General features: G+C 40.0%; 1 protein-coding gene across 2 annotated transcripts in view; it reads right to left on the bottom strand.

The window, feature by feature from the left end:
• The window catches only part of ttll7 (tubulin tyrosine ligase-like family, member 7), a 68,547-nt gene that overhangs the window by 45,016 nt on the left and 8,398 nt on the right, over window positions 1-15,133 (bottom strand). For both annotated transcript variants that reach the window (XM_036141152.1, XM_036141153.1), the window contains 3 exons: window positions 12,428-12,830; window positions 11,863-11,994; window positions 7,966-8,087 (listed from right to left, as the gene is read on the bottom strand). In XM_036141152.1, coding sequence (XP_035997045.1) covers window positions 7,966-8,087; window positions 11,863-11,994; window positions 12,428-12,452 — 279 coding nt within the window. In that variant the 5' untranslated portion in view covers window positions 12,453-12,830. The remainder of the gene's footprint in view (window positions 1-7,965; window positions 8,088-11,862; window positions 11,995-12,427; window positions 12,831-15,133) is intronic.

Here is a 15,133-nt window from a genome sequence, read left to right on the forward strand (position 1 = left end):
AATTACAGACTCAAAACAAAAAGGTGACGCTGAGACCTTTCTCAACCCTTATTTAGTTTACCATGTTTTTTTTTTAATACTTTAAAGGTTGGGGAGGGAAGAGGGGCGAAAAAAATACAATCAATCTCAACTCAGAGGGGCCAAGGTAATTGGTTCTGCATCGCAAGCTCCTGCGGTGACAGTTGAATGAATTGCTTTGAATGTGCCGAAAGGGGGTGGATGTAAAGCAAAAGAAAAAAAAAAAGAAAAAAACTCAGAGTTTTCTGTAGTCTTTGACCAAATGAGCCTGAACAGGGATGGTAATTAGGCTCGTATGAACTGAAAATTTGACAGCGAACTCTCAAAAGTACATCGCCAAAATGGAAAAAAAAAGAGGACAATTTTACAATGATGGGGAAAAGACGAGGTAGAAAAAAAAAAACGAGAATACAAACTGTATAAGGAATGTGTGATTATTATCCAAACGAGACAGACGTAATTAGAGATTCGGAAGAGACTGCACAATTATGCCAGTGCCGCAAGACTACATGCCGTGTATGCGCAAATCAAAACCAATTGTTGAGGGAGTTTTACTTTTCTTCTGAGATTTTATCTAATGGAAGCCACAGTAGCATGAAGAAACAGACCAAAAAAAAAAAGGCAAAGCATCTGTTCTATGTGAAAAATTAGCAACATTGTAACATATTAAGCAGCTACAGTATTCGCAATTTTCCATCGTCTTTGCTGAACTCTTGGTGCCCCTATCTTAACAAGGCATCCTCTTCCTGACTAGCTTGTGATTTAATCGATCATTAGTGGCCAGTCTAATCAAATAAGCACTCGGGGAGACGGATAGCTAATGCTCACAGCTACAGGAGGGCAGCCAAGTTCATTGAGCAAGACGTGGGGTGGGGGGTGAGGGGTCAAACAGAGGTAAAATCACTCTCAGACCAACAAGAAAAACTCAGAGCAACCCTTGTTGTTAAGGCCCATGTTATCAACATCACTAGTGACATCTGAAAGCTGCCCCAGCAGCCCCAGTTGTGCACATCCTGTCAGTCTACCTGTCAATCTCTTCATATCTGTACAGCCTCTGCGGTAGCCTCTCACTATGTCCATGATTTTTTCATACCGGCTATCTCTGTCTCTTACCTCACTGTGCCTTGGGAATAGCAGCCAACCGCTTTCCACCACTGCTTCTTTCTCCTTTATTTATGTTATATTTTAATGAATCTAGCAAATTAATATAACTTTACCATATTAATCTTTATGTTTTCTTGTTGTTGTCTATGTATCATTGTTTTTTCATCTACACTGAGAACCTTTTTCTTAGTTTTGTTATACCTTCTTTCTTCTGCCTTGACTTGTATGTATATTAAGTTACTTAGATTTAGAACCACAAATTTTTGTTTATTTCATTTGGATTTTATTGGATAGATCAGTACAATGTATTGCACGCAGAATTAGTGCAACTGTAAAATGGAATGGTTTTCAAATCGTTTTACAAATAATAATCGGAAAAGTCTCCCTTAAATGCTGTATGCATTCATCCCCTTTTAATTCAATTAGGGCTGGGCAAGTTAACGCGTTAATTTTGCGTTAACTCATTAGACTATTAACGGCGATATTTTCTTTAACGCGCATTAACGCATGTTGGTCACATGCTTTTATTTTGTGAAGGTCTGTTGCTGCGGTGTAGGGGTTTGAATCAGAACAGTAAGTGGCGATAATGCGCCAATAACCTCGCTGTCAGCCAAGCCTCGGATTCAGAGGAAGAAAGGTGCTGGCCGGAAAAAAACAAAGCCGACATGCGGAAGGCGGTGTTTCCCGCAGGTATTTGCTTAGGCGAGGCGAGGCGGTGAGTTGGCGGCCGGAACAAGTTTTGTGCGGAGCGGAGCGGAGCGGAGCGGAGCGGAGCGGGGGGGTCTGCATCGACGCCGTCGGTGAAGTCGCTTCTCGTTTCAAAGTATCCATGTATTTTTGCCTGTTTTCCCCCTGCCATTCACTATATGCGCGCGAGAAAGCAACAACAAAAAACCGCGTGTTAACGTCAAATAAACGCAAGCATATCGAGTTAGCAAGCATTTCAGTTTAAAGTTCTTCCAGCATGGAATATGACAGAAACAAGTTAGTTGGAACCACTGCCAAGTTAAACTTTGGTATTGAACATTAAATGGTAATGCTGCTCCCTGCTGTTACCTTAGAAATTGCCTGTTTTTGGTAGATTTTTTCCCCATAAAGAGAATTCCCTGTCAGTGGCAATAAGCTTTAATTTATTATTATTGCTATTTTTTGTTTTACATGTTTAAGTTGAGCTTTACACTAAATATGTGTTACTGATAAGTGCTACAAATGTTACAACACTTTTGTTCATATGGCAGCAGAACATTAAAATAAAAGTGTTCTTTACACTACTTTTGAATTCATTCTTGGAGTTTGTAAATACAATGCGATTAATCGCGATTAATCGCGATTAATCAGGGCGATTAATCGCGATTAAATATTTTAATCGTTGCCCAGCCCTAAATTCAATACTTTTAAAAAGAATCCAGTCGCCCATGGAAGTCATCTAATTAATGCAAGGAGTTCACTTGAGGGAAATGTACTTCTCTCAGTATAACTACAGATGTTTTATGGACTCAGAGGTTTGTTAAAGAATGGTAGTGAACAAATGTGCATTATAAAGACCAAGAAACACAAAAGGCAGGTCAGGGATAAAGTTGTGCAGTGAATTAAAACCTCAGTTAGGTTATAAATGCCGTCCAACGCTTTGAAGATCTCAGAATGGCCATTCTGGCAAGGAAAGAGTAAATAACAGAAGTAGCCAAGAGCCCCGTGGTAACTCTGGAGGAGCTGCAGAGATTCAAAGTTCAGTTGGAAGAATCTGTTACAGATTTCCCAAATGTTTGGAAGAATGGCAAGAAGAAAGTCACTGTTGCAAGAGACTTTTCAGAAATCCAGTTTGTGATTTCCTGCTCGCCAGCAAATGTGATGAACTCCAAATCATCCCGAACACACCCTCCTCACAAAGATGGCAGCATTATGCGGTAGGGATGCTTTTCTCAACAGGTTCAGGGAAGCTGGTCAGAGTTGATGGGAAGATGGATTAGGTGTAAATGCTAAAATGAATGGAGGGAAATGCTAAAATAGAACCGGTCAAAGGACTGCGAAAGACTTTAGACTAGGGTGCTGATTCATCTTTCAGAAGGATAGCAACCCTAAACATACTACCATGCCTAAAAAAAATTAAACTGCCCAAAGTCCAGACCTACATCTATTTTAGAAATTGTGACAAGACTTGAAATTTGCTTTTCTCTGGCACTGACAGTTGAATCCGATTGAGCTTGAGCTATTCTGCCAAGAATGGGCTGCAATAATAGGCTACAAATTCTGTAACCAGACTCTATGTGCAAAGCTGGTAGAGTTATATCCTAAAGGGCTTGCAGCTGTAACTGCAACAAAAGGGGGTCTAACAGGGTTTTGAGCAAGTTGGACTGAATACAAGTGCACTGTCACACTTTTCTTATTTTCTTTTGTGAAAACAATATTGAAACCAGGTATAAATATCCTTCCATTTTATAAGTCTGTGAATCCTCATCTGGTCTATCAAAATAAAAATAACAATACAGTGAATACTTCTGCTTTAATGTGACAAAGTGTGAAAAAGTTCAGGGGTTTGAATACTTTTGGAAGGCATTCTAAACAATATGGCATTTTACAATTTTCTCAGACCTATTTGATTGTTAATCTACATTTTTCCCATGAATAAGAAAAAATAAAACATCACATAGAATAATGGCTTCTCAGAAAACCATTCGTTGTACTGGCGGGGCTTTTATATACAAGAGTTTTGTGATAGATTAAAGTGGCAGGTCCAAGGTCTGCTGACATATTTGATCCACTTGAAACATGTGTGGCAAAATGGATGTGGTAAGTATAAGCAGCCGGCGAAACTGGTGGGAAAGTAATGCTGTTTAAAATCAATAAAACATACTTTGCCTGAACCGCTCCAAGATTTGGGGGTTTTTACACTACATTATATTTGCATGATTTAGTTACTCCGGCTGTGTATTCTTACCTCAATCTGTTTTCCAACCCATGTTTCGCATGGAATAACTACTGTAACAACTCTCGGACCAAACGGTAATGAATAGTCATAAACAACCATCTGAAGCAGAAATGTCTGCAGTGGTATCAGATGGAAGGCCTGTGAACCATTTATTACATTTTCATACGAATTGCTTTATCTACTACAGAACTTTTCTCATTCTGCAAAGTGAGGATTGTCCAGGTTTTTATATACTACAGGTACAATGCTAATGGGCATTTCATTTTGTTATAAAATGGGGTACCAAAGTCGGAAGGACAGAAAAACTTAACTAATGTCGCCCAAAACCCAAAAATTATTTTTGAATGGAAGGAAGAAGAAAATCTTGGATATGCTTACACCAGGGATCACAACTCCTAACCTAACATCCTGGGAACCAACATAAGTGGTTTAAACTATTATATTAGTCCCATACGCAGTACTGTATCAGGTAAAATAAGGAACCCTTTTTCTTGTGTGGGAAATTAAGAGTTTGATCCTAGTAGAAATTTTTCAGGCCAATGATTGCTAATCTTAAGGTCGAGCCTGTTTAAAAAAAAAAAAAAAAACGAATCTGGCCTTGAATGTGATCATTGGACTGCTTTTTCAGCATTAGATTTTGATTTATTTACAAAATTCAAAGTTGTTTTATGAAGAATGGTTTATATTATTAAATAAACTGGCATCCAAACTCAACATGAAACCGTTCTCCATGTCTGCCGTAGTATCAAAATTATTCAACCTCCCGAAAAGGATTTTTTATTGGAAGAAGGTAGTGTGGCCTCAAGCTCATCTGGTGCAACTGATCAAACCTCCGGACTGGTGACGGCGACGTTTCATTGCATGTTAGAAACAGTGACTGCAGCAACTGGATGTCGCAGACAGGGGACGCTATCAACAGCTGCCACCAGACTTCAGAAGAAGCAGAAGGTCAGAATCCTTCGCCTGACTGCAAGAGACCCGCTGCAAGACTTGGTGGTTTAGAAGCCACTGAGGTTTCAGTTTCCACAGTAAGGTGCTTACTAAACGCTAAAAGGCCCCATGTTTGAACTCCAAGACGTACACCACTAATGACCCAAAAGGGCAATAAAAGTCAGCTTCAATTTGCTCACCCCTACACAAATAGCCAAAAAGATTTGGCGTTTCCGTTTGGCAGAGTGATGACCTGCTGACCAGGGGTAAATCTGGAAGAGGAAAAAACGAAGCATTTTCAGAAAAGAGCACCCAGTGTACAGGGAAGCACATTGGTGGATCAGTGATGCTCAAGGGCTTTTCTGCCTCCCCTGGCAATGAGCAATTGCGGTTTAAGGAGGGCAAGTATCAGGAAATCCTGGAAGAAAATGAAAGCCAACATTATTTACCGGTATAAAGAGGAAATGGTGCGTCCATGAGGGAGCAGGCTAAGACACTTTAGGTAAATGCATCAGGTTTGTAGCAGGGGATGTCAGCAAAAACGTTGCTCAACCAAAGGTCCTTCTAACGAAGGGAAATTTTGTGTTGACTTTCAGGAAGCCACATGCAATGTCTTTTCTGTTCAGCTATTCAAATTGCTGTGGTTTGACTGGTTTTATGCAAACAGCACCAGAAAGAGTATATTTGGCCAATAAACATCATTTATGAAACACCATGATTGATACAGTACAAATGATGATAAAGCTCGATAGCAACAGACACAGTTCACGACAATTACAGGTGTCTGCATGTCTGCAGAAGCAGGAAAACATACAAGCGCTGCCTGGGACTGCTGCTGGCTAATGAGGTCCGAGCAGCCTGCAGCCTACAGCTGAATCCAGCAACACGGTGTTTCTACTGTGCACTCACTTATTAGTCGCCATTAAGAGAGTGATCACTTACAAAATCTAATTCAGATTACCCTGAGATGAAGAGGCTTGTTTGCAAAGCAGACCAGGGCCCACGGGATGTGTTGAAGTAAACCACTTCGACGATGAAGGACAGTGGGACTAGAAGTTAGCAATTATAATCAATACTAGTTAGTTATTTAGATTTAAAAGGTGACTGTGGCTCAGTGGGTAAACTAATTGTCTTGTAATCGGACCGTCGTGGGTTCAATTACAGCTTCCCTCTGTGACAAGTCACAGAATAACCATGCACACACACTCATACCTAAGGACAAGGATTTGGAGAGACTGATAAAGCTAACAGTGACAGTTTTGGATGCTGCAAAGAATCCAGAGAACCCAGAGAGAACTTGCACATGCAAAGGGAGAACACGCAAACTCCATGAAGAAAGATCCTGGATTCTTGCCGCAAGGCAACATTGGTACCAACTGCACCACTGTGCAGCCCTCGAAGTTGGTATTTATTTTTTCTTTTATTAGAAAATTATATCTTATAAAGAAAATGTCTGTTTGTTCCAGTATTTACATCCATTCTTTTTCTTTGATCAAACCTATAGGTAACCCATTTGTCTTTCTCTCTTTGGGGACCTCCACTTCAGTGGCGGCTGGTGGAGTTTTCTACGGGAGGGGGCTACAATTTCAAAATAGACATTTAGTTTCTATTCAATTTAGTTTAATTATATAGCACCAATTCACAATATATACCAAAAGATATACTAAGATATCACACAAGTGTATTCACATGACTGAAAGCAACAAAAGAAACTGTTCTACTTTTTATACATACATTTTACCCTTGACTCTTTGAGAGAAGCATAATCCATGCTGGGTCAGATGCTGATGGTTGAAAAAGGAGGCAGGGAAAGCAGAATAAAGCATTAGCTTCACTACATGCCGTTAGCCAAGCCTTGCTGCTAAACCAGGTCCTGGAAAAAGACGGAGTGTATTGTCTTCCTCTGTCTGTGGGCTGCTGAATAATTGTGATAAAGAGCTTAAGCTCTTTAACCTCCAACTTCTCCTTATAAGGTCTCTCAAAAGATGTGTTTTTGAGCGACTGTCCTGATTTATTAAATTTTTTCTTGCGCCATTTCTAATTTATCTAATTTCTCTCCAACTCCAATCAGCTCGACCTGTCATTCAGGCAAACTTTATAACAGACAGCTGTGACGTCAGCCCCGACGTCGCACGATGGCGGGAGGGTGGAGTATACAAATCCCGCTGCATTCAGCTCTGTGCGCAGGAAAGGTGAACCCCAGGATGGTCCTATCTCTTGTATTGAAGAGGAGCAACTGCACATGTACAACTTTTGACGAGAGTCTATGGGCAAAAATGTTTGCGCCCCAGGGTGGAAATATGTCCCCAACCAGACATCATCGATGAATGAAACCACTTTATTCTTACACAACTAAAACAATACCTAAATATGATTAGAAATTTTCTTATTTTATTTTTTATTTTATTGCTCGACTTACTCACCTTTCTACTGTCAACTAAACACATGATCTATATAAAAAGTGTATCTTTAACTTTTCATTCCAACACTGCACTTATTTTAAGGGAGTGAATTAGTTGAGTTTTCCTGCGACAATGTCCTAATGTAAATATTCCTAATCTGTGTGTGCACTGGGTGTCATTTAAAGTATGTGCCAACTCTGGGCACTGATCCATCCATCCATTTTCTAACATGTCTCTCCCTTGTGGGGTTGCGAGGGGTGCTGGTGCCTATCTACAGCTGTCGATGGGCGAGAGGCGGCGTACACCCTGGACAGGTCGCCAGTCTATCGCAGTCTAAGCCACACATTGGACACAAATTGGACTTGGAATGCACCTAGGAGGATGGGCAGATGGAGATCTGCTTAAAAACAGCAGCGTTCCAACTGCAAGTTGCTCAAGTGCGAGTCGCCACAAACTTTTTCACACAGCCCTGTTACCTCCAATTTAAGCCTGTTTGCTGTTGCCATGACCCGGATAACTGATAATCTGCACAGGCATCTCAACCACATTGTTTTGAACTTTGAAGAACTGTCCAGCTTCGTCTACCTGATAGTTCCTGAGCTCAGCAATCTTCTCATGCTGCACCGCTGAGTCATTCCAGATGAGGTTGGCAGTCTCATCATCATCCCGTGCTTTGATGAAGCCCATCTCCCTGATGGCTATGCGTACTGTAAAAAAAAAAAAATCAACAACAAAAAACACATTCATTTCTATTCTAAAAGGGGAAAAAAAAAACAGAATCAGCTATGAGATCGCCAAATTAAACACATTGGTTGCCTTGTAAAACCATTCATATTCCTTGAACTTTTTAACATTTTATCAGGTTACAAACACAAACTCACAGACCAACACAAAGAAGTGCATAACTGTGAAAAGATAGGGGGGAAGTTATATATGGGTACAATTTTAGGAACACAGTTGTATTATGTTCACTTTACTCTGAACCTCTTAAATAAAATCTAGTGCAACACTCTGCATTCAGAAGCTGTCTGATATGCAAATGCAGTCCTGTGTGTAACTTCATATAAATAATATAAATACAATTAGCTAAGGCCTAGGTTAGCCTCCAAAAGGGCCATGGTAACTCCAGAGGAGACGCAGAAATCCACAACTCAGCTGGGCTCATATATCTTTATGGAAGTATGGCATAAAGAAAGCCATAAAATGTAACTTTTGTAGTTCAGAGGTGATTACAAATGCACACACTACACTTTTTATATGTTTACTTCCAAAAAGAAATAATAATTCAGAATCATTCATCCTTTTCCTTTCACTATTTTTGCACTGCTTTCTATTAGCCTGTAGTTGTAAATTGACAAAATTGAAATAGTCCAATTTTTATTATTTATATATATATTTATATACTGTTTTAGGTCACTGTACGTGTAGAAATACCTCTTTGAAATCGACCAGCCATGTTCTGAAGAGCGAGGAAGCTCCAAGTTACAGATGCAAACTAAGCGCATGATATCACTTGGTCCCATAAATCCTAAAGCTAACCAAGCGTCACAGATCAATATTTCACTCAAATGTCTTGCTAGGCCTAAATGTTGCTGTGCATTCGTAAAGAGATGAATCTGGGAGGTTATAGATCAAAAAGCTCACAGCAATATTTACTATTCATGGAATGGTAGCACAGCAGCTAATCGTAATGCCTCTCTTGAAAAAGATAAATTAATTGACTGTAATGCATTCAAATCCCACCGGAAACCCTATAGTATGAGAGATAGGTGGCAACCCACTTGGACATTAATCCAACACGTATTCATTATTCAGCAGTTAATGAAAAATTCATATGCCCTAACAAAACAAAGTATTAATTAATTTCTTGAAAGCTTCTACAAACCTGGAGAAGGCTTGCCTAATGTTGCGCGATGGCACTTGAATGGGGAAATAGATGTTTCCAATGTGACTCCATCCATCTGTTAATGTCAGCAGAGACTAACAGTGTTTTGCTAACTGGAACCGGGAGGATTTACATCAAAGCGGACATATGCTTACGCTTAGCGGTAAGGTCCTCGAGTACAGCAGGGCCATAATTGATCCTTTCTTGCACTTTTCACAAAACATCCATTTTAAGTGCTTTGGCGTACATTTTCCTACTCAGTGGGCCCTGTGCAGATTCCAAACCCAATTTTCCCACACCATAAAAATTTACCTGGGACGTTATCGGTTCTCAAAAAAGGCAAAACAGGTACAAAAAAAAACAGCAAAAACAAGCCATCCATCTGGCCCGTGGTGTTAATTTCCCTTTAAAATAGGCCTGAACTACCCTCAGAATGGCCACTGTGAGGCTCTCGTCACAGCTAGATGACTGACTCACAGCTGGACTCCCGTCTACCGACAGGATCCCAACTGCATCAGACGTCTACTCGCTGCTGCTGACTCCTTACTTTCATAGGTTGTAGTTCACCCCTGAGAACTCCGTTGCCACACGATATATTGAACTTCAGAGGAGTGCTTACAGTGCTCTTTCAGCTAATCTCTAACAGAAAAACAACAACAACCACTGGCCACCAAGCTAAATTACCACACAGAAGATTTATGTAAAGCATGTATGGCTGAAGTGTCTCTGTGTGAGCCGTTTAGCTCACCTGCAACTGTTTAGGTGTAATTTGAGACAAAGAAAAGCAAACTCTTTCAAAAAGAAAATATCCACCTGGGCAGATTTTATTGTTAGGGCAACATTAAAGTTGGGTGTGCGGTCTTTTCGCAGACCTCACTAAGCCACAGGAAGAAACGAGCCTTAAAATGCCTTACTCATGATTTTTTTTTTTTTTTTTTTTTTTTTTTTATGAGGAAAAGATAAATCAACTCACAAACTGAATGAAAATTTTGTTCAATGTGGCTGAGGCAAAGAGAAAATCTCCCTTCCTAAAAAAAGAAAAACGTCACAGCATTTTTAGGTGAGATTTGTTTGTTTGTAGGGCTCATCTATTTAAGCTAATTTACTTCTCACTCGTCTTTTGAAGCAATCTACTGAAAACTAAATATGGAATTGGTTTGGCCAGTACCGATACAACATCTGTTGTTAAGACGTATCATTTCAATTTTCAAGCCTTTTAAAAAATATTGATGCCCACAATCAATGAAAAAGGGCAACTCTTGTTTCATGCTACTAGTGTAGAGTAAATAGTCTTTTTAGATTCTCGTACATTAAGGTGATTGAAATGTCACCAGAATATGTTAATTCCCTAATATGTTTAACTGTAAAAGTTACATTTGCAGATTCACACACAGAGTGATATTCATTTCTGGGAGAGAGATATTTACTCTGTAAATTTGGATGATTTTACATATCTTATTTATTATGTAATAATAAGAACACTATGCAAAAACAATATCCACAAAAGTCCATTGGTGATTAAGCTGGCCGTTTAACAAGTGCTGTAGCCAAGCATAATAATGGAAAGTTGAGTGGAAGGAAAAAGTGTGGTAGAAAAAAAAGTGCTCAAGCATAAACAATGGTTACATCCTTGATAGGATTGTGAAGCCCATCAAAAGGTGGGACTGCCACCAGAACGACGCTTCGAGAGCCGCCACTCATGGCCGTATCCAGAAGATGAGGTTGTGTGAAGCCACTACTCAAATTAAGACATCACTCAGAGGCCCAAAGGGCAAAGAAATGTTTTCTTTTTCCATTAAAGTCAGAGAAAGGAGAAAAAACGGAGAGGCACATAATCTAAAGTTGCTAAATAAGTTGCTAAAGGTCCAATGTGAGATTTCCATAGTCAATATTGACCTGGGGAGTCATGTTGTCTGCTGGTGTTGGTTCCCTGTGTTATCAAATGTCGGCAAGGAAATTTTAGAGCACTTCATGCTTCCCTCTGCTGAAAAGGGGTATGAAAATGCAGATCTCACCTTTCAGTAGGTTTTGGTACCTGTCCACACTGCCAAAAGTTTTAAAACCTGCTTTAATTAACATAATATCACCTTGCGTTTTTGGCCAGCACAATCACCTGACCCAAACCCCATGGGTTGTGCCTTGGCTTTAGGCCTTAACAGAAATAAACACTTAAAACATTTCACTCGGTGAAGAATCTAAATACTATCAGTCAAAAGTCTGGACTGACCCCAAAGCAGTAATCAAAACAAAGGAGGGGTAAAAGCTAAAATATACAAGATGTTTTGAGGTATTTCACAATTTTGTGTTTGATACATAATTCTATATACTTTTGTGTCATAGTGTTGATGTTTTCACTATTCATCTGTAATGCAGAAAGTCATAAAAATAAAGAAAAAGCTATTAAATGAAAAACGATGATCTAAGCTTTTTACTGGTAGTGTATGAGATTCAAGATTTAATTGTAATAAATTAACAATTCAATAATATTCTAATTTGTTTGGATGCGTCTGTATTTAGGCTGGCACTTTTTCTATGTTAAATGCATTTGTAGTCATCAGGATACCAACGACATTCTAAGCTCTTTCGAGGCAGAATACCTATTTCATATTTGGTGCCAGCGACGTTGGCAGTAATAGTGCCCTTCTTCTTTTTGGTGTGCGCCTTCCTCTTCCCACTGCTCTGGTAGGAACCCACAGATGGGCCGATCACGGGGGACGCTCCTTGATCCTCTGGAGGAGATAACACACAGCATAACTCGATACAAACACAGCTTGCGCTCCGGAACAGGGAGGGGAGCAGTACTCTAATGTATTTTTCTTGTTCCTGCAGGGGATTTAGAGAGTTTTGTTTATGTGGGAAGAATGTAAGTGGATTATTCATCTTGCGTGGTGTAGTTCCATACATCACAATCCTTAAATTATTACGCTTCAGGGTGTGTGCTGTATATATATATATATATATATATATATATATATATATATATATATATATATATATATATATATATATATATATGTGTGTGTGTGTGGGTGGGTGTGTGTGTGTGTGTGTGTGTGTGTGTGTGGGGGGGGGGTGTATGTCACACTGTATGCACAGATTTAGCATAAGCATCGAATACAGTGACCCAGTCAGTCCTGAGAGGATTGACCCACTCTTACTCACCTCCATCATTAGGAGGGGAGGGCATCTCAGGGGCTAGAGCAGAGAAGAGGTAAGCCGAGCTTTCTGCCAGGCTTGGTGGGCGAGCCTCACAAGGTGCTCACAGCAACCCCCCCAGCCCCACCCCCGAGGACTCTCTCACACCGGCACTAGATACTCTTCCCTACCCCCAGCTGCGTGGACAATGTGGTTCAGAATGGCCCGATGGATCATCTGAGCATCTTCCTTGGCCCGCTTCGGTAGCATAAGCAGAAGAGTCTGACTCGGCACGGGTAGCAGTGGTGGGAAAGGGTGCAAAATGGGAGGATTCCTCGGGGGTCTGCGCTACCAAGACTTACTTATAGCTGCCAGGGTAGGAAGGGAGGGAGGGGTGGGGGGACAAGGGGCGGGGGGGGAGGTGAGAAGCCTGTGAAGGAGAAGAAAAAACATAGTTTATAGGTGCAAAGTTTGGAGCGATCTGACCAATCAAAGACAAAACCGCATAGAGCACAGAAGCGCCACACGTAGATACTGCTAATTAAATTATTCAATGCCGTGTCGGCTGCTGGAACAGCTCTGATTTTATGGAATCATGGTGAAATATTAATGTACTACTCGAGCAAACTGTTTTTCGGCATCACATTGTTTCTTGTGCCTGCTGGGTTTAATAGCATGGCTACAAGGTCACTTGACTCAAACAGATGGTATCTTCACAGTGGCTTATTAAGATGTTACCTCAAGGAAATTATCACCAGTCAGCAGCCAGAATTCTGCGCTCGTCGAGCGTGTCTTTAAAACCTTTCTGGGATGAAATCAGCTATTGATGCCTTGTCTTGTCCACATTACCGGTGTTACTGGTTTTGGCAGCAAAAGGGCTCAGTGACAAGAAATGTTCCATAAAAAGCTACGTTTTTTTATGTTTATTTATTTTTACAAATTCAGGTCTCTATGTTTTCATGTATGTTTCTCGTTGGGATCACACCAAATACTTGCCCTATATGTTTGTAGTTTAGAAATTTTACGTCAAGGCACAAAAGCATAACATTTCCTAATTTAAGATAAATCAGGATGTTCTGGTAAGCAGGCTCGCTGTTTGCTTACAGTTTTTTGGGGGGGTTTGCAATGAGAACAAAACACATTGCATTTCAATAGAAATCTAATGTTTTTTTTAACAAACCTTATCAATGGCATAAAAGGCTGAAACTGAGAAGTGAAAAGTTGTTTAAAAAAAATACATTCCAGTTTTTATGTTAATGCATTTTGTGACTTTGTTGTGTCCTTTGTCCTTCATGTGAGCTGCCTAATTATTGAGTTTCCTACAATTTGAAAAAGACAATTCAAGCAAATCAAACAAACTTCAATTTTTGGTTTTAGAGCCACAATATACTTTATGTTGGTTTTTTTACATAACAAAAAAAAGACAAAAAGTCACTATATGTTTTATATACATTACTTTGCAAGAGTGGTCATACCTGCAGAAAGGCTTTTATATTTTTTCACATAACAACCAGAAACCTCAATATGTTTTACTGGGATTTCACATGACAAACCAACGCAAAGCATAATTGCAAAGTGGAAGGCAAAGGATACACGTCTTTCTTCTTCAGAAAAACAAAAACAAAACAGTGGTATGCATATGTATTCAGCACCCGTGGGTTGAAACATTCTCAAAACACCTTTTAAAACAAGATTTACGCATCTATTAGTAGAATTACTTTTTCTTCTTCTTTAAAATGGGACTGATGGTGTCTGTGAACAGCAACTTTCGAGTCTTGTCAGATTCATAGCTTGATGTTGGTCTTGACTTTGACTCGGCCCTTTTAACAGATGAAAATGTGTTGATCAAGGCCATTTTATTACTCCTCTGTCTGTATGATCAGGGTCGTAAACCCCACCCTCCTACAGGCTTTCTCCCAGAAGGACCAAATATAGCTCTATAACCCAGATTAGCTTCCCTGTCCTGGCTGGAAAAAACAAACACAGCATGATGCTGCCACCACCATGTTTCAAGGTGGGGATGGTGTTTTCAGCAGTGTTTGTTTTCCACCATGAGCTGTGTTTTGCACGTAGGACAGAAAGACAAATCTTTGCCTGACTGACCGGAGCACCTTCTTTAACGCTTACTGTTTCCCCAGCGTGGCTTGTGAGAAACCGAAAACAGGACTGCTTACGGCAGTGGAGTTGAAAACCTTTTGTGTTGCGGGCCACAATCTGCAGTTGGGGGCCATTTTTCCCCCAACAAAAGATGAAACATGCAATATTTAAAAATAAACAAAGAAGAAAACAATATGATATTATAGGTCCCAATAAAGGGCTAAGACATTTGTGTTGGTCTTAGACCAAAATGTTTTTAGACTATTCCCAGCAACAAAAACAGAGACGCTTGCTGTATTTAGCCAAGTTTAAATAATAGCTGTGCCAAAGTCTCTTTCTGAGTAAAAGGTCACAGAATGTTTTTTGCCATAACTACTGAAATATTAAAATGCAAGCAAAAACAATATGTTTTTCAATTTAATAAGATATTAGTTTGTCGGTGCAAATCTAATCCTGAAAAATTACACGACGTGTCCACCTGCATCAGCTCCATTTACTGGAGGGCCAAATTTGTACTATTCTTGAACTCCGATCAGGGACCACACATAATTACCCCAAGGGCCATTATTGGCCCCAGGGCCACACTTTGGACTCCCCTGGCTTACCACCCTTCTACAAAGGCAATTTATGTGGAGT

This window comes from Fundulus heteroclitus, chromosome 9 (assembly GCF_011125445.2).
Source record: "Fundulus heteroclitus isolate FHET01 chromosome 9, MU-UCD_Fhet_4.1, whole genome shotgun sequence".
Lineage (NCBI taxonomy): Eukaryota > Metazoa > Chordata > Actinopteri > Cyprinodontiformes > Fundulidae > Fundulus > Fundulus heteroclitus.